Source organism: Tachysurus vachellii, chromosome 17, assembly GCF_030014155.1.
Source record: "Tachysurus vachellii isolate PV-2020 chromosome 17, HZAU_Pvac_v1, whole genome shotgun sequence".
Taxonomy (NCBI): Eukaryota; Metazoa; Chordata; class Actinopteri; order Siluriformes; family Bagridae; genus Tachysurus; species Tachysurus vachellii.
Genome location: NC_083476.1, coordinates 17087202 through 17114479, shown reverse-complemented (window position 1 = coordinate 17114479; position 27278 = coordinate 17087202). Strand labels below are relative to the sequence as shown.

The window sequence follows — 27278 nt, the reverse complement described above, 5'->3', positions numbered from 1 at the left end:
TGAAATGGAATCTAGTGAACAAGTTGTTGGTTTAGCTGTAGTTGTGAGTGTAGAGCTTTAGGTGAGACTGGGTCACAAGGTGCTCTCATATGTTGAACATCAACTATTTTGTTCCTGATGCTTTCAATTTTACCAGTGAAGAATCTCATAAAGTCCTCACTACTGAACTGTTGTTTCTAGAGTTTACGTAGCACAGTGTATACCAAAATACAAAAACATCCAGTGAGGAAGTAAGCCTCAGTTCTGCATGAATCATGACTCTTTATTCTTAATTGTGGTGCGCTGAAATGCAGAATACACAAAACATCAAACCTTGAGGTGGATAGGCTACATGAGCAGAAGATGACATTGGGCTTCACTCCTGGACCAAGAACAGGAATCTGAGGATACATCAGGCACAGGCTCAACAACACTAAGACATTTGAGGAATCTGAGGCTACATCAGGCACAGGCTCAACAACACTAAGACATCTGAGGAAACTGAGGCTACATCGGGCACAGGCAACAACACTAAGACATTTGAGGAAACTGAGGCTACATCGGGCACAGGCTCAACAACACTAAGACATTTGAGGAATCTAAGGCTACATCGGGCACAGGCTCAACAACACTAAGACATCTGAGGAAACTGAGGCTACATCGGGCACAGGCAACAACACTAAGACATTTGAGGAAACTGAGGCTACATCGGGCACAGGCTCAACAACACTAAGACATCTGAGGAAACTGAGGCTACATCGGGCACAGGCAACAACACTAAGACATTTGAGGAAATTGAGGCTACATCAGGCACAGGCTCAAGAACAATAAGAAATTTTAAGACGCGAAAAACATTGTCTGGTCTTTTCCTCACAATGACTGGATAACTGAATGAACTTTTGAAGGGTCCTACTAAATTGGTAGATTTCATGTTCTGATAATTTTTACATTTTTCCATATATTTACAGTTTAAACCTGCAGATTTGGATGCCATATTAGTCTAATCTTTAAGGTGCACATAGGAGTGCAAGAGCCCCCTAGTGACTGTTTAATAAAAGTGAACTAACTAACTAACTAACGTTTCTGACGATTGACTCATTTGCATTACATTTCTTTGTCTTAAAGAAAATCAAGTCTGAAGCTTGTAATGACTTGTAATGTTATTAAAACAAGCAAATAAATATCCTGAAAGAATTACAACAGGATGCACAAAAGCCTGTTTGCACTATTTGCTCACCAAATTCTGGGAATCTATTTGAGAAAATCTGTATCTATTTAAGATGTTTGCATTGCATTTATTTCCTAACACCTGAAAATACCCTGCCATAACCTACAAAATTCATTCAAGAGACTTAATTGCAGCCTTTTAGGGCCTGCGTTTCAAACACTTAATTCTGTAGTTTTCACAGAAATTGAGGTGAGATCATGTGAAATCATACACAGAAACATAAAGTTTATACTGTCCTTAATGTACAAAGCATACATTTTCTTGTCACAGATATATGTCTGTACTGTGTATCTAAAGCCACATGTAGTGTACCTTTAAAGTAAGGAAGCTAGTTAAAGGTACAAGGACGGTCCTTAACGTTTAATTATGGAGTCTCATGTAAATTATTAAGTAAGTTAAATTATATTCACATGTAATAGCTACACACTAAAGGTACAAAAGACAAGGAAAGCCTTTCCTTTTATTCAGAGAGTTTAAGGCCTTTTAATACACAGCAGGGTTTGACAAATGATATTTCAGTGTATATCTATATTTAAAAGGTTCTCCGTACTGTATGTGGGGTGATCTTAGATTATATTGGTACAGATTTTGGATGTTTAAATTGTCTAAGATCTCTTGTCATTAATAAAAAGAAATCTTCAACACCTAATATGTCACAGAAATCCCCAAGGTGTTAAAAACCTACACATGAAGGAAAATGTTTCTATCTTATTCTAAATAAGCATGGCTTGCACTTATTTAAAACAAAACTGAAAAGCATGTTTAAGACCATGACTAATAGATTTTCAGGAATTTGGGCCACATGTTCAATTATTCAATAAGGAAAAGTTCTCTCAAAAAAAATCTTCAAATCCATCATCATCATTTTCTGGTATTTTATGAACATGCTATACTCAGTAAAAATAACTACAATTTAAGATGTCGGTCTATGTACAATTCTACAGCCCTTTATTTATTACAGGGTTTATAGAAAATTCAGTATTCTGCAATTGTATACTCAATTATTTCCTAACATTCAATATATACAGATTAAGCAGTAATCACAGAATAAAACCAGTACTAAAAGTTTACTGGTTCTAATATATTTATTGCAATACCAGCGTAATATAATATAATGATATAAAGCCTATATAATGAGCTTTATTTCCCGGTATTCCCCTGCTTCTTAAAATACTTCATAAAAACATCTTTCAATGAATCGATGAACGTATCATTTGACCATACTGGTAGCAGGGTGTTTCATTCATGTATCCATTATCACTTCACTTCCCTTATCTCTCTCCACTTACTGTATGACTCTGAAGACTGTCCCAATTTTCCTGAACCACACAGTTCCAAGCACAATTTGATCATTTTGTAAATTTCTGAGAAATAATTACATATAAACTTTTATGCTTTACACTATAGTTACATGCATATTGTATGAGGTATGTATATACAGCAGTATAAATATGTGTGATATATTAGTTATGACAAAAAAAAAAAAAAAACAGTCAGAGCCTATTGTATGCCATCACAGTTGAGCAAACACAAGTTTATTTCATTTAATTAATTATTAATTACTTAATTAATGAATTTTTATTATTTTTTTAAATGACAGTACAGCACTCATGTAGGTCTTGGAACACTAGACGAGATGAAGATAACTTCTGACATTCACAAAGCATGCCTCGAAATATCACGGCCTTTAAATTCGGGTCACACAGAGATATTAATGTCTTAGTCTTCCACTTCTCACACAACGTGTCTGGGACGTCGATCAAGCAGCAGAGGATTCTGGGAGTTGTAGTTTCACACCGGTGTTACTGCTTTTGAAGGAAATAGAATAGTGTGTAACTATTTGTATATATAGTGTGTATATAAACCCATTCCATATCGTAGTCCATTATTCAAATCTAAATTTCTGTTTAAACCTAATAGCCCAGATGTGTTATTAAAAAAAAAAAAAAAAAGCCCGCCTGTTTATGAATATTAATGAGGTTGGATTTAAATAAGTCCAGCTGTCAGAGTTGAAGCTGCGTCGCGGTGACAGTTTTTGGGCTTCTGCTAAGATCGATTCTGTGTGTTTACTGTCTTCTGGGCTCATCCACTATCATGTCCAAGCCACTGTCGGACCATGAGAGAAGGAAACAGATTTCTGTTAGAGGTTTAGCTGGCGTGGAGAATGTGTCGGACCTTAAGACTAACTTCAACCGACACCTTCACTTCACACTGGTTAAGGACAGAAATGTGTCCACGAAGAGGGATTACTACTTCGCCCTGGCGCACACGGTGAGAGACCACCTGGTGGGCAGGTGGATCCGGACCCAGCAGCACTACTATGAGAAGGACCCTAAAGTAAGTAAAGTCCCCCAGGACCAGAGGTGAAAAAATATCTGCATATATTTATTAACGTCCAAAATATAGTTTATTGCATATACACATGAAATGTATAGAATTAAATATTTTTTAGTTGCCTATGCAGGTTTTTTTTATCAGTGTTTTTTTTTTCCACTCACCTTTGAAAAGGGAAAAATACATATAAAAGGTATAAAAGAAAAAGATACCAATCCATCTAGAAGAAAAGATACAGTAAATAAAGATAGAGTACCATATCAATTAAGGAATTAATGAATGATTAAATCCATTAATTAATTCATTAATTAATTCGTTCATTCATTCGTTCATTCGTTCATTCGTTCATTCATCATCAGTAAGCATGTTATCCTGATCAGGACTGTGGTGGATTTTATGAACATGGTCAGAAGGCAGTAATAACACAGTGCCTCACAGAATATTATAACACACACCACAACCACAACCACACACACGCACACACAAACACACACACACGCACACACACACACACACACGCACACACACACACTTTCACAAAGGCTAATATTCTCTTAGGTCTCTAACACTCCTATGCGCCTTTGTTTGGAGGTGGGAAGAAATCATTTTTATTTAAAGCCGTTTAGTTAACGAACTGAACAAGTTTGATGGTACTTTGAAAATAGACATAATATAGATTCAGCAGATTAAACATTTACATTCACATATTGTTTAAAATAATGCAGTCAACACAATGCATACCACAATTCACAGTTTATGTTTTCTTGATATATTTAACACCCTTTAAAATGAGCAATAAAACTAAACAGTAAAAATCCATGGAGTGCAAAAATCAATTTGAAAACATTTGACAAAGTCAGAGATTTCAGTTTTCACAAGGAAAGGACAAGTTGGACAATTCCAGATATCGGAATTGGGTTAGAGTTAAGGTTATGCAAAATAACTATGTTTTTTAGTCTACATACTCTATTCAGAGGTGTGATCAAGTTCATCATTGAACATCTATTCAGCTGAGTCAGCAGTGTTCATAACCAAATTCTATAAACACTGACCTGACCTAATGAGAAATGTGTTCAAATTCAAACAAGCAGTCATTTTATCCAAATAAATTCATTAGAAAATATACACACACTAAACCTACCCAAAATTCCGTTCCCATAGTTATAAACAAGAAAAATGTGCTTTAATAAGCCCTATTCTCAAATATGTGCAGTAAAATGAAATCACTGTGATAAATAAGTGAAAATTTCATTTTCATCTAGCCAAAGAACAGGTTATTCAAGGACCATTTCACTCTCTCGTGGTTGTCATGCAGCATGTTATTTAGCATTATTACATTTCTACAGCTCATTAGCAATGCCACAGTTTTGGCTTGTTGGGGCAATTCTGCTACATTAATGTTGCCATAAATATCCATCCATGACCTTACTGTATCTGACCTCTTCATTGATAAAAGCCTCATCTTAGGATGATCCGGAATCCTCCGTATAACAACTCAGTCTTTAGCTAAAAAGAATACACTGATATTAATAATCTTGGAGTATATTAAAGCTTATAGTGTGCACACCAGATTGCAGGGCTGGATGATAAAGCGTGGGTATTAATTAATTCTTCTTTACACAGTGAAGAGAACTTCATACACATTGACCTCTGAGTCTTTCTGAGTATACAGTGCTGGTGTTCTCACTGGGATGGAATGATGATATGCTCTGAATAAACTATTTCTGTTCACAGAATTGTAGAACATAATTATTTTATGAAGCATCACATTGATGTGAAATATTCATTACGTACGTACTGTTCCAGCCTTAATCCTCAGTGAACTATATTAGAGATGCAGTATACTGTTTGTTGTTGTTGTTTTTTTTTTGTTGTTGCTAATATTCAACTAAAATGGTTTGAACTCACATTATATTAAAATGCAGATTCAATCTTGTTTTAATTTAATATTACATTCAATACATGCTTAGTGTACACATTTGCTCATCAGAAACCCAATGAGCTGTTCCACTTAATGCAAATTGCAGTTGACACCAAGCATATGTTCCTATTAATGGTTCCAATTTTCCAATTTGAAGTGCCACTGCACAATTCGTGTCAAATATCTACACTGCGTTGTTGTGCTAGTGTGCTAACAGCGACGTGGGCGCATTTTAGTCAGGCTATTAGTGTGAAATAGCTCGGTTCATTTCCAGCACCTCTGACCTTCTCTCTTCCCACTAAGCTCAAAGTTGCTGGGAGTTTAAAGTATCTTTACTGCAAAGGTCAAGAGTCATTCTCTCATATGATGAAAGGTCACTATAGGAAACTTGGGCTCCATAGGAAATCCAAGGTTGATGTGAAAACCAAGACCAGTAGAGTGGATCATATAGACTGAAGTCTAAATAAAAGAATGACAGTCATATTATCTATTAAAATCAACCCTTTTTGTATTCAAACTGTTGTGGCTTCTCAAACTGTTATACTGCAGTCTTAAAGACTCCATAACCTTTTCTTGTGACCCCCGAGTGGTTATTTTTACTGCAATCAAAATGCCACTGTTACATAACACCAGTGACCTTCCTCTCCCCTTATACACCAGTCCTAGACTCCCTGAACCCACAAGCCCTTTTCTTTCACACACCCATTTATACTAGGCAGCATGTTCAACAGCAACAGGAAAAACATCTGAACTCTGATGAGCTCCAGCAAAACTGTTGGCCCCTGATAGCTGGTCATTAGATTTAGAGACCAGGAAAAACATGTAGACCTCTAAAAATGCTCAATAAAAAAGGAATAAACATTAACAATAACATTAAATAAAAAATAAAAACAAAAATAAAAAAAACAAATAAAACCATATATATATATCCAATATATAGTATTTATATATGCTAATTTAAATGCAAATAAATTCTATTCAGTGAAAACAAAGTAAGAAATTAAAAGTAAAATAAAGAAAACATCATAACAACAATATAATTTGAATCTAAGCAACACATATTCAAACCAAACCAATCTCACTAAATAGATTACATACAAACTTTATGCTAAAGTATATATTTGGTATTAAGCTATTATGGGCAAATATATGAAGTTTTTTATAATAATAATTATATAATTACTGATTTATGAAAATAAGCACAGACATGGACATTTTAATCTGGCTTTGAAAACACTTGTTTCCTATAAGTAAACACACACACACACACACACACACACACACACACACACACACACACCTAAATGAAATGAATGGGTTTAATCCAAACTAAAATAAGTCAAAATCCAGCCTATAATAAATGTCATCTAAAGACAATGTTCTGACAGTGATAAGGTCATGGAAGCTCTTTAGAGCTTCATGAGAACAGGAGGATATCACTGTAATTTCCACAAATTATGAGCTTGATATGATTGATTGTATATTATGCTTGATTATATTCACACAGTAATTTTATACAGAGTGAAGATCAGTGAGGGTGAAAGTAGGTGACTGTGATTTAGTAACTAATGGAGCTTCCATTATTATCAAGAACCTGAATTAAGTTTTAGTTAATATAAAATACATCTTCAGTCGGCACTTTACACTGGTCAGGGCTAATATTATAGCCTATTTATCAACATACACTGGGGAGGTGAGAGGAAACCAGACAACTTAGAGGAAACCCAAGCTGGTCTGGGAAGGACATGTAAAAGACATGTGAAGAATAGTCAGTAATCAAAGATCAGGATCGAACAGGGGACTGGAGCTGTGAGATAATGGCTAGATGGATTGATGGATGGATGGATTGATTCCTTGGTCTATCAGTGATCCATGATCCAGGCCTCGAAGTAACATTACAGCATACTTCTATTATGCAACACGGGTGGGATGAGGCTTGGGTGTTGCTGTCTTTGGGTTTTTTTGGTGCACAATGACTTTCTTGATGGTTCTTGGTTCACTTTCTTGAACAGACATGGTCACATGTTACAAAAGCCAGCAGATGCTTCATCCAAGGCTTTCTTGTAATTTGCTGCATGGCGCATACCCCTACACATCTAAACTTACAGAGATTTGATTCCTTGAATTTGTTTCGGATAATTAATTGCTAAATCTACCAAAAAAACTCTTTGGGGTGCATGATTTTGCTTTGGGTCTAAAAGTGCAATCCACTGGTCCTGCTGAATTTCAACAACTTCTAAAAATTTGGTTGTAGACACCAAAATTTTCTAAATAGGTTCTTGAGCTCAAAGTGATCAGCAACCACTGGTTCAGTTTGTTCTGTTTAATCGTTTTATCTTCAATCACTTTCAGGACATTTCTTCAGAAATCCATCAGGCCATTTCTTAAATTTAGAAATGTTGTCAACAACTGGGACATCACGTTGTTTCCGGAAGCAAAAAATCTTGTTACAAAACCACATGTTACAATCAGGGGCCAAGTACAGGGTACATTCAAGCACACAAAATAATTTATTCAGTACGGTGCAAATACATTTCGGCAGTCATTCCTTTTTCAAACGCTCGAGTGCCGCCAATTGTTTGGGGGTGGAATTGCACCTGTGATCGTTGTGAAAAATTCTCCGGTTGCTCTTCTCGTCGACAATTGATGGAACGGGGGCCAATCGGGGCCAATCAGATTTCAGCAGGGGCCAGGGCCCTTGTGGCCCCGCCTCTAGAACCGCCCCTGACTAAGAGTGATTTGAATGTAGAACTGTTCTATGAATGGTGAGCTGAGAGGCACAAAAGGTCTAGAGTTTTTGCATATATTGAAATTTATATTCAGCTGAATTAGCTGAATCACTTATCTGCTCACACTAGCTAGACAAAATTTGAGCAAAATTTACTGAGCTGAAAAAACACATTTCCTCCCTTGAAACTGGAAATCTGGTGGGAATTTCAAGTAAATATTCAGAAGGATTTGTAGTGAGAAAAGAAGGAAGCTCGTACTGATGACATCAGGTGGCAATAGGTGGTTAAAATGAATGTTTCTCCAGGAATCATAAAGGAATAAACTATTCATAGAAATTACTATTTACATTTAGCTGACACTTTTATAGGTCATGAGTTCTTTTAGAATTCTAGGTCTTGCTCAAGGACCCAACAGTAACAGCTTGTCAGGGTTAGGAACATATAACCTTCTGATTAATAGCCCATAGCCTTAACCTATGAGCCACCACTTCCTACTTCAGTGTGTAGTGCAAAAATCACTCTCAGTTTTCTTTCTCTCTAGCGTGTGTACTACATTTCACTGGAGTTCTACATGGGCCGTACTCTGCAGAACACTATGGTGAACCTGGCCTTAGAGAATGCTTGTGATGAGGCTGTGTACCAGGTGCATTATCTACACTATGTCACAAAATTATTACAGCTTAGTTTTGGTTATTTTATTTAAAACTGAAACAAAACTGCTCTTGTTGTAGCTGGGTCTGGACATGGAGGAGCTTGAGGATATTGAGGAGGATGCTGGACTGGGCAATGGAGGCTTGGGCCGTCTTGCTGGTATGTACCCTTCTCTCCTTTCTTTTTGTCTTTTAATAGCTTTAAAATGCTCATTGATTCTTTTGTCACGGTTATAAAAATGGATAGACAAAAGGCTCATCAGGTTTTATGAACATAATAGTACATTATGGGCCAATTTTAAGGAATTTAATTAAGTTTCAATCACCACTGATGGCATCGTTTCACTTAAGGACCAGTGATTGCATCACTGGAAATGGTGACAAAAGTTAAAAAGCATTAAAAGAGTGTAGTTAATTGTGTCCTACTCACTCTGTGTCCACACCATCCCTCTTATCCCTACTGTTAGCTTGCTTCCTGGACTCTATGGCCACTCTCGGTTTGGCTGCCTATGGCTACGGCATTCGCTATGAGTTTGGCATCTTCAACCAGAAAATTGAAAATGGCTGGCAGGTGAGTCAATCATCACTGTTTTACAAAAGAATATACAGGCGGGTAATAACGTAAGGGAGAAAATACAGTGTGCAACTAAGGGGTAGGGACTTTGTGACCCCCCAGAAAAGCTTCAGTGTACCTTGGCCCTGATTCTACACATTTCTGGAACTGTATTAAGAAGATGAGCAACATTACTTCAAAAGATTACTCCTTCATTTGAATATCCTCATTGAATTATTCTTTGAGCCCAGTTGCATGTAGGTAGGGGTGGAGTAATGCTAGAATAGACCCATAGTAGTTAAAAATCTTTGCTGGTTCGGGTCTACTTGTCTCAAACCATACCAGCAAAATGCCCCATACAATTTAACCCCTGGTTTATATTTTAATTTGTCACCTCTTTTTATATAAAATTTGATAGAGTATCTTGTTCCAATAATCACAATACAACATGATTAGAAGTCTTAATAACTAACAGATTGAAGAAGCTGATGATTGGCTACGCTATGGCAACCCCTGGGAGAAAGCCCGCCCTGAATACATGCGTCCCGTCCACTTCTACGGCAGGACAGAGCATCATCCAGATGGAGTCAAATGGGTAGACACTCAGGTAACCACCATCCTTCGTTAACCATGCGTGTGTTTTTGAGACACCATGGAAGTAATGTGAGCTTTGTTAACTCATTTCTACTGACAGGTTGTGTTGGCTTTGCCATATGACACTCCTGTGCCAGGCTACAGGAACAATATTGTGAACACCATGAGGCTTTGGTCTGCCAAGGCCCCTTGCGATTTCAACCTGAAAGACTGTGAGTCAAAAAGAATTGTGATAAGCTTATGCACCCCTTTCCTTGCTTGGAATCAGACACAGACTTTTGTCCTTTTTGTTTCTAGTCAACGTTGGAGGCTACATCCAGGCCGTGCTGGACCGCAACTTGGCTGAGAACATTTCTCGAGTGCTGTATCCCAATGACAATGTGAGTTAATTAATTATTTCAACTAAGTATGCTTTGTTTATTATGATATTAACAGACAGACACACACACACACACACACACACACACACAAATAAATCTCTGCTGTTACAGTTCTTTGAGGGGAAGGAGCTGCGTCTGAAGCAGGAGTACTTTGTAGTCGCTGCCACCCTCCAGGACACCATCCGTCGCTTTAAAGCCTCCAAATTTGGCTCCAGAGAGATTGTGCGTACCGACTTCACTGCTCTTCCTGATAAGGTAAAGGATTAACACCCTTGTTTACCACCTAATTTTTCTCATGTTTTCTTAAATCAGCTGTCTTAATGGAGTCTGCCATCTTTTAGTCCATATTTATCACTTGTCTGCCCTCAGGTGGCCATCCAGCTAAATGACACTCACCCTGCTCTTGCAATCCCTGAGCTGATGAGGGTGTTGGTGGATGAGGAGAAGCTGCCATGGGATAAGGTAAGAGGAATTGTTGACTCAGAACATCATATCGTTCTCGAGCATTAGTGAATTGTTCAGTAGAATGTCTATATGCCCAGAAGCTCTTGGTTGCACAATTCCACTCGATTACAAACTGTTGTAGAAAGAACATTATTTACATTTACATTATTTACTGTCCAGTGTCACCCAAATGAGGATGGACTAATTACTGAGCCCAGGTTTCTTCCTCATATCATCTCATGAAACTTTTACTTGCCACCGTCACCTCAGACCTGCTCATTAGAAATAAATGTTAAAGATAAATAGAAACTTAATTTGAAACTATAAAATTTTTTTTTTATTCTATTTCTTTGCTTGTTTCTATGCTCTATGCAAAGCTGCTTTGAGACAATGTGAATTAAAAGTGAAATAAATAGTTGAAATAAATTTAATTGAATTAAACTGAATGTACGTGGGGCACGGTGGCTTAGTGGTTAGCACGTTCGCCTCACACCTCCAGGGTTGGGGGTTCGATTCCCGCCTCCGCCTTGTGTGTGTGGAGTTTGCATGTTCTCCCCGTGTCTCGGGGGTTTCCTCCGGGTACTCCGGTTTCCTCCCCCGGTCCAAGGACATGCATGGTAGGTTGATTGTCATCTCTGGAAAATTGTCCGTAGTGTGTGATTGCGTGAGTGAATGAGTGTGTGTGTGCCCTGCGATAGGTTGGCACTCCTTCCAGGGTGTATCTTGCCTTGATGCCCGATGATGGCTCCCAGTGACCCGAGGTAGTTCGGATATGCGGTAGAAGATGAATGTATGTGTTGTGTTATGTTGTGTTATGTTTTAAGGCCTGGGATATCACTGTGAAGACTTGTGCCTACACCAACCACACAGTGCTGCCTGAGGCTTTGGAGCGCTGGCCTATTGACCTCTTCCAGACCCTGCTACCTCGCCACCTTGAGATTATTTACGAGATCAACCGTCGTCACATGGAGGTTGGATAAGCACGAGTGACTTGTGTCAGTTAACTAGTAGAGCTAAAGTCTGAAGGAAAATAAAATAACCACATATAAACTGTATATACAATAACTAATCTCTTTTCAATCGTATGGCTGTATCATACATTACAACATTGAGTTAAATGTTTTTATTTGATTCATATTTATAGGTTACAGTAAGTCATACTGGGTCCTTAGATTAGTACAGGGGTGTCAAGCTCATTTTAGGTAACGAGACATATTACCTATAGTCCATAGTTGACTGGACCAAAACAATCAGTTTACTGACCGCTAACAACATCACCTTAGTTTATTTATCAGCCATTATATGTACATTCTGAATGTATATAACTAAACTAAAGAAGTAACTGAAATTTATCAAAACTCCATGAAATCTTTGTAAATGAACTGTATATAAATTTGCAGATTTATTTTCACTATTTTGCATTCATGGCTGTATATGGTCAGCTTGTGCTCACAGACTCTGTGTGTGATTTTCTGTGTGCAGCGTGTGGCTTCCCTGTACCCTGGTGATATGGACCGCCTGTGCCGCATGTCTCTGATTGAGGAGGGAGGAATTAAAAGGGTCAACATGGCACACCTGTGCATCGTCGGCTCCCATGCAGTCAACGGTGTGGCACAAATTCACTCGGATATCCTCAAAGCTTCTGTGTATGTACGACTCAGACAACGCGGACACACACAAATATAAGATGTATCATAATCCATGCATCTTGCTTTATAACCACTATGAAATGTGTTAATAGTTTTAAGGACTTTTATGAGATGGACCCACACAAATTCCAGAACAAAACCAATGGCATCACCCCTCGTCGTTGGCTTGTGATGTGTAACACCGGCCTGGCTGAGGTTATTGCTGAGGTAAGTATATAAAACCTTTCTCTACTTAAAAAAATTCTTCTCAATGCAATTAATCAGCAAAGACATATGTGATGTCTTTTACATATTGTTAACAATGGAACATCATGTATCTAACTTGATTCAGACTTCGGAAGTTGCCACTTAAGGAGATAAGTGACTTTTGTTGTCCAAGATGGCTGCCACCATAACATTCCAGCATTAATGAGTTACACGTTATACACGTTGGTTTATATTTATACATACCCTAGGTATTCTACTTATAGCTTATAGTGAGTCATACTGTTGTTATGTCGTGTTCTTATCCTAGTACACGGACATCAAGCTTGTTTTATATAATTAGCCATATTACCTATATTCACTTGTTGAGTAGACTTGACCAAAATATCAGTTTAGTGACCGCTAACAACATCACCTTAATTTATTTATCAGCATTTATCTACAAAACTCCAATTCATTATTGAAAACACCTAAACCATTGTTGTTTCTGTGTGCTAGAGAATTGGAGAGGACTTCATTCGTGACCTGGGCCAGTTGAGAAAGCTGCACAACTTTGTTAACGACGATGCTTTCATTCGTGATATTGCCAAAATCAAACAGGTGAGTTAGACATAGACTGAAGCATTTTGTTTGCAGTTTTGATGCTCAACATCTCTCTAGCAGTTTTCCTTTTATTGTTCTGCCTTTGAACCAGTGATGTGAATGAATATGTAATAAGGTATCCTTCATCATATAACATATCACAGCCTTGTCACTAAAGGCAAGGAGATAAGTGTGTGTGTGTGTGTGTGTGTGTGTGTGTGTGTGTGTGTGTGTGTGTGTGTGTGTGTGTGTGTTTCCTGCTACAGGAGAACAAGCTGAAGTTTGCCACTCACCTGGAGGAGCACTATAAAGTGAAAATCAACCCCAATTCCATGTTTGACATCCAAGTCAAGCGAATCCATGAGTATAAGAGACAACTGCTCAACTGCCTGCACATCATCACTTTCTACAACAGTGAGTGCTTTTCATCTGCTCTCCTCTTTCCCAAAACAGCTCTCATTTTTGCATCTAGCCATCAATAACACATGACATTTGTTTTTAGGAATCAAAAAGGATCCCAAGAAGCAGTGGACTCCCAGAACCATTATGATTGGTGGAAAGGTGCATATCCTTATACACTTGACACTATGTATTGCTTTATTTTGTAGTTTTACAGCCTGGAACTGAAATGGACTGGAAAATATATTGATATATTCCCTAGCCAAAGTGAGCAACTCAAATAATGCTCACTGCAACAAACACTGTAATCTGAATGGCACCATTTATACGGTTTAATTATACAATATTCAGAAGAAACATTTTTTTTGCACATATTTATCTCTGAGCCAGGCAAAAAAGCATCCTGCAAAGCTACACACATATATTCAGGATAGGAAAGATAGGACACACACACACACACACACACACACACACACACACACACACACAAAATAATAGATACTTATCTCAGTTCATAAATAGATGGAAATGCTGCTTGCTCACTGTCTTACCTCCAGTTCCTGCTCCACAATACTCCACTGATAAAATACAATGCAAGAATTCATTAAAGCTGCCAAAAACATGCCAGTGGCTATGGGCGATAAAACCACCCCATCCTCTCTTCCCCTCTTCTTCATTTTACTTTTCTATCCGTCTTTGTGATCTAATCAACACACAGTAAAAGTTAATGATTAGAATTAAAACTATGATTTCCACACCAAAACATAAAATTAAAAACAATAGATTGACACATTTTGTCAAGTTATGGCCAAAACTGTCGTGCATTCTGGGAACAATGGGCACAAATCAGGAATATATCTTATATATAATGCCAGTCCATTGTATGACACAGCACATCCTCATCACACATGTCAATTTAGCATAGTCAGTCCACCTACTGAGAGGTGGGAGGAATGTAGAGATCCACATGGACACCTGGGAAAAGGTGCAGAGATGGAGAAACACACAGGCAGGAACCTACACTCTGGATTGACCACCAGATTTCACCGTACTCTAAATAATTTTTAGGGGCCGGGGTCGTCACAGCGGATCACATGTTCTGCATATTAGATTTGGCACAAGTTTTTACGTTGGAAGCCCTTTCTGACACGACCCTCACATTTTATTGGGGAAGTCGTGGCCTAATGGTTAGAGAGTTTGACTCCTAACCCTAAGGTTGTGGGTCGCGTCTCGGGACGGCCACGACTGAGGTGCCCTTGAGCAAGGCACCGAACCCCCCCCAACTGCTCCCTGGGCACCGCAGCATAAATGGTTGCCCACTGCTCCGTGTGTGTGTTCACGGTGTGTGTGTGCACTTTGGATGGGTTAAATGCAGAGAATGAATTCTGAGTATGGGTCACCATACTTAGCTGTATGTCACGTCACTTTCACCCATGCTTGGGACCAGCACTAAGAGAGTTAACACTTCAGTGGCTCCCTGCACTGGAATCGAACCCGGGCTGTGGCAATTAGAGCACGGCACCCTGCCACTGAACCACCAAGAGCCTGTCATCGTACTCTGTGATTTATTGTGTTTACTGGTTAGGAGAGGTTGTCATTGCCTGATTGTATTTGTTCTTGCAATTCCAGGCTGCACCAGGCTACCACACAGCCAAGATGATCATTCGCCTGATCACAGCCATCGGTGAGGTGGTCAACAACGACCCGGTGGTGGGCGACCGCCTCAAAGTCATCTTCCTGGAGAACTACAGAGTCACTCTGGCTGAAAAAGGTGCCTTATTATATAGTATACACAGTCCTACTGAATTTACTTCCTAATTTGCGAATAAAATGCTGAGGTACATAATGGAAAGAATTTAAATCTTTTGTTTACCCCGTTCTTCAGTGGTCCCTGCTGCTGACCTGTCTGAGCAGATCTCAACTGCTGGTACAGAAGCTTCCGGAACAGGAAACATGAAGTTCATGCTGAACGGGGCCCTGACCATTGGAACCATGGATGGTGCCAATGTAGAGATGGCAGAAGAAGCTGGAGAGGAAAATCTCTTCATCTTTGGCATGAGAGTGGATGATGTGGAGGCCATGGACAGGAAGGGGTGAGAGCGCTATAACATGAGGATGGTGGAAAACTTTACTCTGGGCAAATGAGCAGAAATGAGTTTGAAAGACTTGGTGAATGGTGGCGAGTAGTAGTTGCGGATATATGAAATAGAGCAGGGGTGGCATGCAGCTCTTTGTTCAGTTTCATGCGACTCTTACAGTACGTTCATATCGAAGTTTGTATTTGTGTCTTTTTAATATGCGTGTTCGCTTCACTTGAGTTCAATACGGTATTTTCGTCAAACGCGCATGTGAGTGGCATGAAAATACCTCAAAGTTTCCCAGTTGGAGCAAGATCATTCGAGTAAACAATTTGTGTCAAGTTCGCTCAAAATGTCAGGGAAAAAAGGTAATGATCAAGTGTGCCCATGTGTATGATGCAGCTCTTTGCGGTAACACAGTAAATGTGGCTCTTGGTCTCTGACTGGTTGGCCACCCCGAAATAGAGTAATACCATGTTTAAATTTAATGGCACTTTAATCGCACCAGTGCCTTCAATTCAATAGGTTCAAACTCAAAGCTTGTACACTTTGTGTACACACACTCAAGTCAGTATAAGTTTACACGTCACAGCCATAATATTGAAAATGTTTATTTTTTTAATTATTGTAATGGAAATGTTTACTTATTATTTCTTCTCTGCTTCACAGATATAACGCGTCTGAATACTATAACAGTATTCCAGAGCTGAAGCAGGCCATTGATCAGATTGCAGGAGGTTTCTTCAGTCCCAAGCAGCCTGACCTCTTCAGTGGCATTGTCAATATGCTCATGCACCATGACAGGTACTTGAACTGCAGCATATACAGTATCACTTTTCCTGCAGCAGTCACATATTTCCTTCAAAACATCTCTGTCCTGTGTATAGAAGTAAAATCTATCAACCAAATAACTACTCATGTAAAACTGAAAGGTATTGAGTGTCTTCCTGATGTAACATAGATATGATTCATATCCAACTAAGTTAGTTTAATCAAGAAACAATAGTAAATAAAGACCAAACACACTTTCAACAAACAAGCGCTGGACAGCATCTTGATTTTCCAAAGAAGTACCTTAAGGCACCATATAAATCTGTGTTTCAAAATAAAACGGAGAGAGTTTTAGTTATTTAATCTATCCATCTATCCATCATTGGTGCATGTGGATTCATAACACAATCATAAAACTGTGCTTCTTGTTAAAAAATTAACCTACTGCCTTTTCTTTATTCTCTCATTTATAAACACCAAAGCCTAGCAGCCACTATAGCAGCAAATATCCATCTGTGTTATATTGCAACAAGTCACCTCAAAAGTACTAATAGAATCTGTACACACTGTTTTTATCGACACTTCTGATCAAACCCCATACAGATTTAAGGTGTTTGCTGACTATGAAGACTACATGAAATGCCAAGATAAAGTCAGTGCCCTTTATAAGGCAAGTGAAGTTACTTATTACAGAGTGACTTCCATGTCTATATATAGAGTGACATCTCTCACCTTTATTTCAATTCTAATGTGCTTCATTAAATAGAAACCCAAGGAATGGACCAAGAAGGTGATTTACAACATCGCTGCATCTGGCAAGTTCTCCAGTGATCGCACCATTGCTCAGTATGCTCGTGAAATCTGGGGCATGGAACCAAGTATGGAGAAGCTCCCAGCTCCCGATGACCCAAAATAAGTCCCGCAGGCTGCCCAAGTTTCCGACTCTGACCCAACACCAGCACTGCATGAATTTTTCAGAGCAGTCTTTAACACCGATTTCTTTCAGAATGAATTTAGTGATGCCTGTCTGTTCAGTTGTTCTCCATTGTAGCTTACCATGGTCATGCTTTGTTTCCTGTCAATGTGCTTTCATACACATAAACACACAGGAATTCTGTCAATTGTCAATCTTTATGTTGTCAGTCGGGTCACCGGGCCCTCTTGTATAAGGATAAGAGGTTTATCGATAACAACTCACATGCTTCATTCTGTGTATCAAAGTGAAAATGATGGTGCAAGGTGATGATGCACTTTCTGGTGTCACTGCGTGCAAAATGTAAGAAGAATTCTGGGTTTTTGAATAGCCAAGTCTGTCTTTCTAGAAAATACACTAATTCTAAAATCATTAATGCTGTATTCCTGCTTTATATAGCTTGTCCTTGTTCTGGATAGATAACAAAGCATTAGATAGTTGATGGAGTAAAAGTATGAGGGAGTCTAGCTGTACCTGAACCACTGCTAAATGTACTGAATGTTTTTCATCTGGAATATGTTTTTGTAACAGAAGAAACACAGTTTAAACACACTACAACTTCTCGCTTGCTAGTTTTGGACTAGCATAAGGCAGATGTCATACACTTATGTCTTTAACCAATAAAGACAGATTAATGAGATAAATAAATGACCACTTTTATCAATGATGATTGTTTTCACAGCACTACAGCCTTATTGATAAATAAAGGATATAAGCACACAGTCTCCATTATGTACAGTATATTAGGAATAAAACTCCACTGTAAAGTGGAATGAGGAATGCATCATGACTGGGATCTTTTGGGACGCTATATAAATGTGAGTTCTTTTCATTTTACATGAATAAATTTGAAGCTCAAGGATGAAGACCACATTAACGTTAACATTAACAGGAACATGTGACACTGAACAATGCAGTTACACCATATACTCATTCATCCTCAGTAACTGCTTGTTAAGGGCCATCATGATTTAAGGGCTATCGTATTTTAAACTGGTCTATTAGTTTGTTTATATTTTAAGAAATATAATACAAGCGATTAAAATTTGAAGGAACCTAAAAAATTATTCAACTTTGCTCCAAACCTGACAGTAAACCATTAAGACCAGCAATCTTGTAATGAGTTAGCTGTCACTTATGTTGATTAGTTAGTTAGTTAACAGAGGTCTGTGACCTCTGCTGTCTTGCATGACAAAAATAAAATGCTTACAGGAGGTTTGACCATCTCTTCTTAGACTGACCACTGCCAAAAACTTTGCTTTTTTTTGTTGCTGCCCGTCGTCCCAGGATTTTCTCTGTCACACTCGATGACCCAGAAGTGTTGGTTCTTCCACATCAGTCACACTCTGAGCAAACTGGTTAAAAAAAACCTTTCTTTGAATACCCCAACTGTGGAGGTTGGGTTCGGAACATGGGGTCAGCCATGATACAGTGCCCTGGAGCAGAGAGAGCTAAGAGCCTTGATCAGGGGCCCAACAGTGGCCCTTTGGCAGTGCTGGGGCTTGAACCCAGATCTTCTGGTCAACAACCGAGAGCCTTAATCACTTGAGCTACCTCTTCCTGGTTGCAATAAACGGTAATTTTATTGGTTATTACATCTCACATTCTGAGATTATTTGCTTAGTCATTGCACATGCTGAACTTTGAGAAAGTCTTAATTGTTTTGGGTGAAGGGGGAAGCAACAGGTTAAGATGAATGGACTTTGACAGTAAATCGTGGTACACACAGAGGTTACTCTTCTACCAGCATCTCAATTTCCACGTGCTGCCCTTGACCCAGTCCACCACTCTGCTAACTGTACTCAGTTCTTAGTGTAACAGTACATCTCAAGACCTCAAGGAGCCATAACCAGCTGTGGACACAGCGAGAGCCCAAGGATTCTGCATGTCATGATTTTTTTTCTTATTGTCGTTTTCTGTGTCAGGTTTTCTTTGGGACAAAAGGCTTAACAGTGGGATTTTTAATACTGCGTTAGACCGTTCAGGATTTACTCAACAAAAAAAACCAAAGGTATTTCAAAGCTGATTACATGCCTCCCACTCTACAGTGTGCTGGAGCCTTAGGCGGTTTGATTTGCACATTCTGGATATGAAGTGTAGTAACAAAATGTTTGCCTGCATGTGAATAAGCGTAGAGAATTTAGTTTTTCTGCAAAAGCAGGTTACTTTGAGCTCTGGAAATTTTTGCCCAGTAGGATGTCTTCAGTTCTATTAATCCAGTGATGAAGAAGATAGATGCTAATATGATACTCTGAATCAACATAATAACAAGTTTATTATTCCTACTCCGATTGATGTCTGTGTGTTTGTAGATTTCTACCCTGTGGACAGACAGCCACCTGATCTGTGACAAAGCAGCGGCAGATCTTCTATCCTAAACCATGGTGTTCGCAGACCTGCTTGAGCAGGTGGGCAGCCTGGGCCGTTTCCAGATGATCCATGTCACCCTGCTCTCCACACCTATCCTCATGATGGCAAGTCACAACCTGCTGCAGAACTTCATCGCAGCCGTGCCTCCACACCACTGCACTGTCCATGCCAACCTGTCTGCTTCTACAATGGGTCCGGCTGAGACCTTGCTCCTCAGCGTGCCTCTGGACGAGCAGGGTAAATTGGAACGCTGTAGACGCTACGTAAATCCACAGTGGAACCTTTTGAGCAACAGCTCTGAGGACCATGAAGAGAACGAAATCGAAATGGAGGGATGTATGGATGGATGGAGTTATAACAAGACTGACATGAGCTCAACCATTATTACAGAGGTACTTGTTCCTGTCTTCAGCTAATTTTACCAAATTGTGTAAATACAGCAGAGTGATCTTTATTTTTCCTCTTGCAGTGGGATTTGGTGTGTGACTTAAAATCTCTGAAGCAAATGTCACAAACCATTTACATGGGAGGGGTGCTTTTGGGAGCATTGGTCTTTGGAGGACTGTCTGACAAGTAAGGAACACTGTGGGTGCATGTGCTTACCATTTAATAATGAACTTGTAACTAATAAGTATAACATAAATCTTTAAAAAATTAACTATATAAATCAACACAATCAATGCTTACAAAATTATTCTCAAACATTTATCAAAAGATATATCACAATTTTTAGCATTATCCATCCACTGTGCCATGAGTTAGAGATGAAAATCTCTTGTGCCATGAGGCAGAGCCGCTCTAATTCAGATCACAGACTGATGAAAAATCTTTGAATATACAAAAAAAAATAAAAAGTAGACACTTTTCAGGCAAAAAGTCAACGTCAGAGGCTGACACAAACCAAACTGGGCAATCAAACACAATACAAAGGCTTGTTAACATCAGGACAGAGTGTAAGCCTGATTGAACACAGGAGTATATGTGTGTCCTATGAAGTGGAGTATTATATGGCCATGTTTGTAGGACACAAACATGTATTATATTTTTTTTTAATTCTTGAGACATCCATATATCATGTTGTATGTTTTTCTGTTGGTTTACACATGCAATGATTTATATGTAATAGATTATTGTCTGATGTCAATTGATTTATCAACATATCATTTTATACTAATGATTTTTGGGTATATAATTGTTTTTTGCACAGGCTTACTGTATGAATAAGTAACATATAATAAGTTTTCTTCACAAGATCTAATTAAACTTTCCACCTAGTTATGGCTAACCACTGTAATCTGTCTCAAACAAATGCTTTACATGAACACATGCCCAAAATGCCATTAACAAGTTTTAAACATTATTGTTAAAGCTACCATATGTAAGAGATAACAATTTGTGCTAACAATTAAATTTTTTTGTTTCCATCAACACATCCTCATGCTTACACACTTCATATATTTAATATTATGTGCATCATATAAAAACAGTAAACTCTATATACCTCCCATTCATTCATATGATTACAAATAAATGTCAGTAATCACAGACATGTCCAAGTGCAGTGACAAAGCAAAATTTCAGCTAAAAAAATGTTTCCCTCCCCACAGGTTTGGCCGGCGTATTTTGCTCCTGATCTCTTACCTGCTTTTGGCAGTTACAGGGACATGCATCGCATTTGCATCCTCTTTCTCGATTTTCTGTATGTTCCGCTTCTTCAGTGGCATGGCCCTCTCTGGTATAATTCTCAACTCCTTCTCCCTCAGTAAGGACACACACACACACACACACACACACACACACACACAGCTTATAGTTTGTTAAAAATTATTTTTAAAAAACATGAAGATAAAGTTATTGCACTGTTATTACATTGATTTGGTTGTGGAAACTCAATAAGATTGTGTGTATGCTCCTTTCTCTGTCCTTCTTGCATAGTTGTGGAGTGGATCCCCACTCGCATACGAACTGTGGTGGGTACAATGACAGGTTACTGTTACACCACTGGGCAGCTGATCCTGGCAGCGGTGGCTTATAACATCCGAGACTGGCGCTGGCTCACTCTGGCCGTCTCTCTACCTTTCTATGTTTTCTTCCTCTACTCATGGTACATAGTAAACATCCATATACTGTAGTACTATTGAATATGCCATTTGAAGCTTAGATATATTACAGAATAAAATAATAAACAATGCAATCAGTGAGTCAATGATTAAATGCTCATTGATCAATATGAACAATACTTTAATGAATGTGCTTGTGGTTATTAACTGCCAAAGTTTAAAACTGAAGCTGAAAAACAGTTTCCAATATTTACATATATATTCACTAACATGCTGTAATTATTTTTTAGTTTCTTCTTTTGCTCATTTATGTGATCTAATACATGTGTTAGCCTGTTACTTAGCTAGCATTACTTAATGAGTTAATGCTAATTAAAATAAGTCAAAATAACCTCAATATAGAACATTACCTTGTTCAGGGTACTAAAGAAATAATTCGATGGGCCTTTGTGTTACTTTTTTACTTACAGCAACCAATAGACAAGCAAAATAAAATTATAGTAAAACAAAGTCATTTTAGTGTTTGTCTGGTGCAGGTTTAGCTGATCAACTAGCATAGCATATTAAATTTATACAGTATATTAAAAGCAAGTTACCATTTAGAAAGGTTTTTTACTATTTACCTCATTAACATCTGAAAGCTGTGACAGGAGCCATTGTTTAAATACATTTTCATATTTGGTCTCTAACTTGCATGACTAGCAAAACCTCACCAGGTTCATCTAGCACAGTTACAACACTAGAATTATTCTGATTTTTTCCCACACTAAAACTTAAGCAACTGTTCTTCTATCAATTTTTACTTCCAGGTGGTTCTTGGAGTCTGCAAGGTGGCTTGTTCTTACCAAGAAGCCTGAGGAGGCTGTTAAAAATCTTAAAACTGTAGCTCGGATCAATGGCCGCCAGACTGAGTGTGACAAAATCAATCTTGAGGTAATGAGTGACAAAGCAGTCACACTAGCGGAACATTTATATATAATACATTTCTCTTTCATACCTCAGGTTTTGTATTGTTGATTCTCGGGTGTGTTTTCATTTAGGTATGAACTTTGTCAAAGCAGAAAAAATCCATACTTGGTATCAGTGTAACAGATCTCAACATGTAACCATCGGACACCACAAAAGCACAACAGCAAATGAGATAATTATGTGAGAGCAAAAAGTGATTTCCGCTTGGCCCACGGTTCTACTGAGAACGCAGGTCCAAAGCAATTTATACTCCCATAGTGAACCACTAATTAAGGCCCCATCTACAAAAATTAGTAGGTTCTTGCAAGAATCATGAAGCAGCGAATATATAAATATTAAGACAAAAATGGCATTTAACATATTTTGATGATCTTAACCCATTAACAAAATTTATTATTTATTTTATTTTAATTTATTCAAAATTTTATTTATTTATTACAAACTGAACTTTCATTAAAATGACATTTCCTAATTAACCAGCTACATCAGCAAAATATAAACACACAATTATCTAACCACAAGGATAATACATTACGATTTCACAATGAGAAAAGTTGCTTTATTACATGTAAAAAACAGTCTTGTGTAAAAAAAATATATATATTCTTAGCATTATATAAATTTACTGGATTAAAGCATGCTTACATAAAACCTTTTATAAAAATTACAATGAGTATTTTAGCATCGGACACTTTGTATTACTCATATTACTTCATCTTCAACTAAAATAATAGTTATAATATAGAGCTCTTGGTACATAGTGTACTTCTCTTCAATGCTAGCATGTAAATTTATAATGTGCACTTTTTTAAATATGTGAATGAACTTGACACATCGTTAAGTTGGCAGATCTGAGAACAGTCTATGTCTCAGATCTCTAGTGTAGATTACAGTGAGCATTACTAGGGTTTTTTTTCTCAGGAGAACAACCAGAAAGACAGAAGACCAAAGCAGTCACCTTTCTCATTAGATTAAAGTACTAGCTAGGAGAAGCTACAAAGATAATAGGGTGATATCTTTCAAAATGTTTAGATATGTGTGTTCTATATGTATGTAGTTGCTACAGGAATCAATGAAGAAGGAGCTGTCTTGTACAAAGGTCAATCATAGTGCTCTGGATCTTGTGCGGACACGCAGCATGAGATCCATCACTGTGTGTCTCAGTGCAGTGTGGTGAGTTGCTTAAGATTATTCAGTTAAATCACCATTTTAGACACTCAGTTTGTACAAATCTGTGACATGTACATGGTGACTGGCTATTATTCGTTCCTACACATTCATCATCATGTTCTTCTAGGTTCTCGACAAGCTTTTCCTACTATGGTTTGTCGATGGATTTACAGAAATTTGGCGTGAACATATATTTGATTCAGGTGATCTTCGGTGCTGTGGACATTCCAGCCAAAATCGCTGTCACAGTAGCAATGAGTACTCTAGGACGCAGGATATCCCTGTGTGTATCACTGGTATTGTCTGGTATTGCCATTTTCGCCAATATGATAGTGCCTTCTGGTAAGCATGGAAACATTGTCATGATAATACTACTGCTATTCTGGGATCTATAAAAGTGTGGCAATTATATTATGGCTTGGAATGGCTTTTGACACTTTGAGCTATAATGCTTTGCTCTGATGCATATTCTTGTGCATGTGCAGAACTACAGGTATTGCGTACCTCCTTGGCAGTACTTGGGAAAGGTTGTCTGGCTGCTTCCTTCAACTGCTGTTATCTTTACTCGGGAGAACTTTATCCCACAGTGGTCCGGTAATCCTCCTCTTCATTCACCTTAATTTTACCTAAATGCACAGATTACATATAGTATGTTGCCAGAAGAAATTGATGGTGGCTTGCGAGGGGTCATTTAACACACATGTTGAAAATCATTAAAAATCTTTTATTCTTTTTTCAAATTTATTCTACTATTTTAATGAAAATCACTTAATGATGTGGTAGCAGAGCAATGCAAAAACACCAGAATACAGGGAAACAATGTGATCTCTGTGACATTTACAATGGCCAGATGATCTGGTTGGAGTATTTCACAAACTTTTGTTACATTCCCAAACTACAGTCTCTAGAGGGAGATCTGTGTATTGCAGAAATGCCCTGTTGAGTAGAGACATCAAAGGACATACTAGACAATGGTCATACTAGTGGCCTAACTCATGTAACCACTCTACAACTAGGTTGAGCAGAAAAGCATCACAGAAGGCACAAAACATCAAGCCTTGAGAGAGATGTACTACAACAGTGGAAGGCTACATTGAGATCCACTCCTAGAACATGAATCTATGGATACAGTGAGCACAAACACACCAAAACTGGATGGCTGATGATTAGAAAAAAAGACTGAGTAATGTCAGATTCCTGTTCTTGGTTAACAGGCTGGAACCCGATATGGTCTTCTGCTGTTGTAGCTCATCTGCCTTATGATGTTTTAAGCATTCTGAGATGCTTTTCCTCTCACCACAGTTCTTTTAGTTTCCGTAGCCTTCCAGTCAGCTTCAATAAGACATGTCATCTTACTCTAGTTTCTGCACACAGAATTGTCACCTACTGGATGTTTTTAAGTTTTCACACCATTCTGTGAGAAACTCTATAGATTATTGTGTGTGAAACCATACCCAAGTACCCAAACCATGCCACTGTCAAAATCAATGAAATCATTTACCTGAAAAATATGTGATGGGTCAATGTTTGCAGTAAATGAACAACTGAAATTGAGGTAATCATTAGAGAGGGCACTGAAATGCATTTTAGGCTGATTTCTTTTTGTTCTCCACAGGCAGAACGGCATGGGATGGGTGTCTACGATGGCTCGTCTAGGGGGAATGGTGGCTCCAATGGTGCTTCTCATTTCCGAGGCATTCACCTGGGCCCCGGGTTTAATCTATGGAGGAGCTCCTATAGTGAGTGGAGTCTTTGCTTACTTCCTCCCAGAGACACTAAATATTCCACTTCCTGATACCATCCACGATGCTGAGGAAAGGTGAGTCTGGAGAGTCTGGAATGTCTTCAGGATGAGCTTTTGCTTTTTGTTTTGTGCTCATTATACACATTTTCATTGTGGTTTAAAGCCACATTTTATCATTATTTTTTCTAAGGCAGAATGTACTGTAGGACCTGCCGAAAGAAAGAAAAATTATTTTCCTTGATATCCAACCATACTGAGATAATAATACATAAGGCTGTGTGACTGCTTTTTTAAATGACATGGAAAAACCAAAGAATAGAAGCTGTAAAATGAAATGACTTTAAATTATATATACTCATAAATGAAGAGGTATAACAGTATATCAAATATAAACTCTTTAATATTGATATCTTTAAATCCTGTCTATCTTTAAATCTTTAAAGCCTGTCTGCTGTATTCACTGAGGAAAAAAGAGATTCATCTAAAATACAAATTGATTTTTCATTTTTCTTTATTGCTACAGAGGTCTCAAGAAGAGAAATTTCAAAACCTCTTCCAAGAAGGAGGAAGTGACCCTGAAAGACCAGTGTGATATACCACTGAAGGAAAGTGCTTGAGGAACAAGTTACAACATTTTAACAATCTGTTGTCAAAATGCAACAGAATGAGTAGGAATTTACATTTGTACTAAAAGTTGATTGTTTTGTGTGGCATGTAACCATTGCAAAACTGTGTATTCATTACACATGCATAAAATCTTTAAATTTTAAGTAAATTTATATATATATATATATATATATATATATATATATATATATATATATATATATATATATATATATATAGAATAAAATGTTTTATATATGTTCTATTTTGTGAATGAATAATAAATAAAATAAAGCTATTTATAGATTGTATCTGATTGGTAAAAAATATTTCTTTGTTTTTAATCACAGCACCGACTAAAGGTTTATATTAATCCACTACTTCTATGTTATTGTTTATATAGTTAAAGCTCATTCATAGGGACTTGTATGGTAGACAGTTTACATAATCTGATTTAAAAAACCTGATGTCATTTTTCACAGAAACAATATAACAGTTGATATGGTGAAGCTTTCAATAAAAATATGTTTTTTTAAATCAAGGATCAGAGCTTTTTAACAGACAGGACGTTTTCCACAAACAAGTACACTTCATTTACTTTCTTCTTTTCTTCTTGGCTATTATGTAATATATGTTAAGTACAGGGGGGCACGGTGGCTTAGTGGTTAGCACGTTCGCCTCACACCTCCAGGGTTGGGGGTTCGATTCCCGCCTCCGCCTTGGGTGTGTGGAGTTTCCTCCGGGTACTCCGGTTTCCTCCCCTGGTCCAAAGACATGCATGGTAGGTTGATTGGCATCTCTGGAAAATTGTCCGTAGTGTGTGAGTGTGTGAGTGCGTGAGTGCGTGAGTGAATGAGAGTGTGTGTGTGTGCCCTGCGATGGGTTGGCACT

At 38.0% G+C, this 27278-nt stretch overlaps 2 protein-coding genes across 2 annotated transcripts; both read left to right on the top strand.

Moving 5' to 3' along the window:
- The first annotated feature begins 3216 nt into the window (after positions 1-3216).
- pygma (phosphorylase, glycogen, muscle A) lies at positions 3217-18252 on the top strand. The gene is made up of 20 exons (XM_060891339.1): positions 3217-3544; positions 8733-8834; positions 8923-9001; positions 9309-9412; positions 9870-10001; positions 10089-10200; positions 10286-10368; positions 10480-10623; positions 10738-10830; positions 11637-11783; positions 12295-12458; positions 12554-12668; positions 13164-13265; positions 13514-13661; positions 13750-13808; positions 15276-15417; positions 15532-15739; positions 16394-16528; positions 17099-17165; positions 17262-18252. Exons 1-20 carry the CDS (start codon positions 3302-3304, stop codon positions 17409-17411), a joined length of 2529 nt encoding a protein of 842 aa, XP_060747322.1. The 5' UTR covers positions 3217-3301; the 3' UTR covers positions 17412-18252.
- Positions 18253-19234: 982 nt separating this feature from the next.
- slc22a6l (solute carrier family 22 member 6, like) lies at positions 19235-26569 on the top strand. Its single transcript, XM_060890265.1, has 11 exons — positions 19235-19479; positions 19781-20230; positions 20308-20411; positions 21446-21600; positions 21774-21942; positions 22708-22831; positions 23925-24040; positions 24165-24379; positions 24523-24631; positions 25653-25856; positions 26305-26569. The coding sequence occupies exons 2-11, from the start codon at positions 19850-19852 to the stop codon at positions 26396-26398; spliced, it is 1671 nt and encodes a 556-aa protein (XP_060746248.1). The 5' UTR covers positions 19235-19479; positions 19781-19849; the 3' UTR covers positions 26399-26569.
- The last annotated feature ends 709 nt before the right edge of the window (positions 26570-27278 follow it).

Bases quoted from the DNA above. Each gene is read 5' to 3' on its own strand.
- pygma (XM_060891339.1), top strand. From the start codon at position 3,302: ATGTCCAAGCCACTGTCGGACCATGAGAGAAGGAAACAGATTTCTGTT. The intron at 8,835-8,922 runs GTGCATTATCTA...CTCTTGTTGTAG, and splicing joins GTGATGAGGCTGTGTACCAG to CTGGGTCTGGACATGGAGGA. The intron at 11,784-12,294 runs GTTGGATAAGCA...TTCTGTGTGCAG, and splicing joins TCAACCGTCGTCACATGGAG to CGTGTGGCTTCCCTGTACCC.
- slc22a6l (XM_060890265.1), top strand. From the start codon at position 19,850: ATGGTGTTCGCAGACCTGCTTGAGCAGGTGGGCAGCCTGGGCCGTTTC. The intron at 24,041-24,164 runs GTGAGTTGCTTA...ATGTTCTTCTAG, and splicing joins GTGTGTCTCAGTGCAGTGTG to GTTCTCGACAAGCTTTTCCT. The intron at 24,380-24,522 runs GTAAGCATGGAA...GTGCATGTGCAG, and splicing joins CAATATGATAGTGCCTTCTG to AACTACAGGTATTGCGTACC.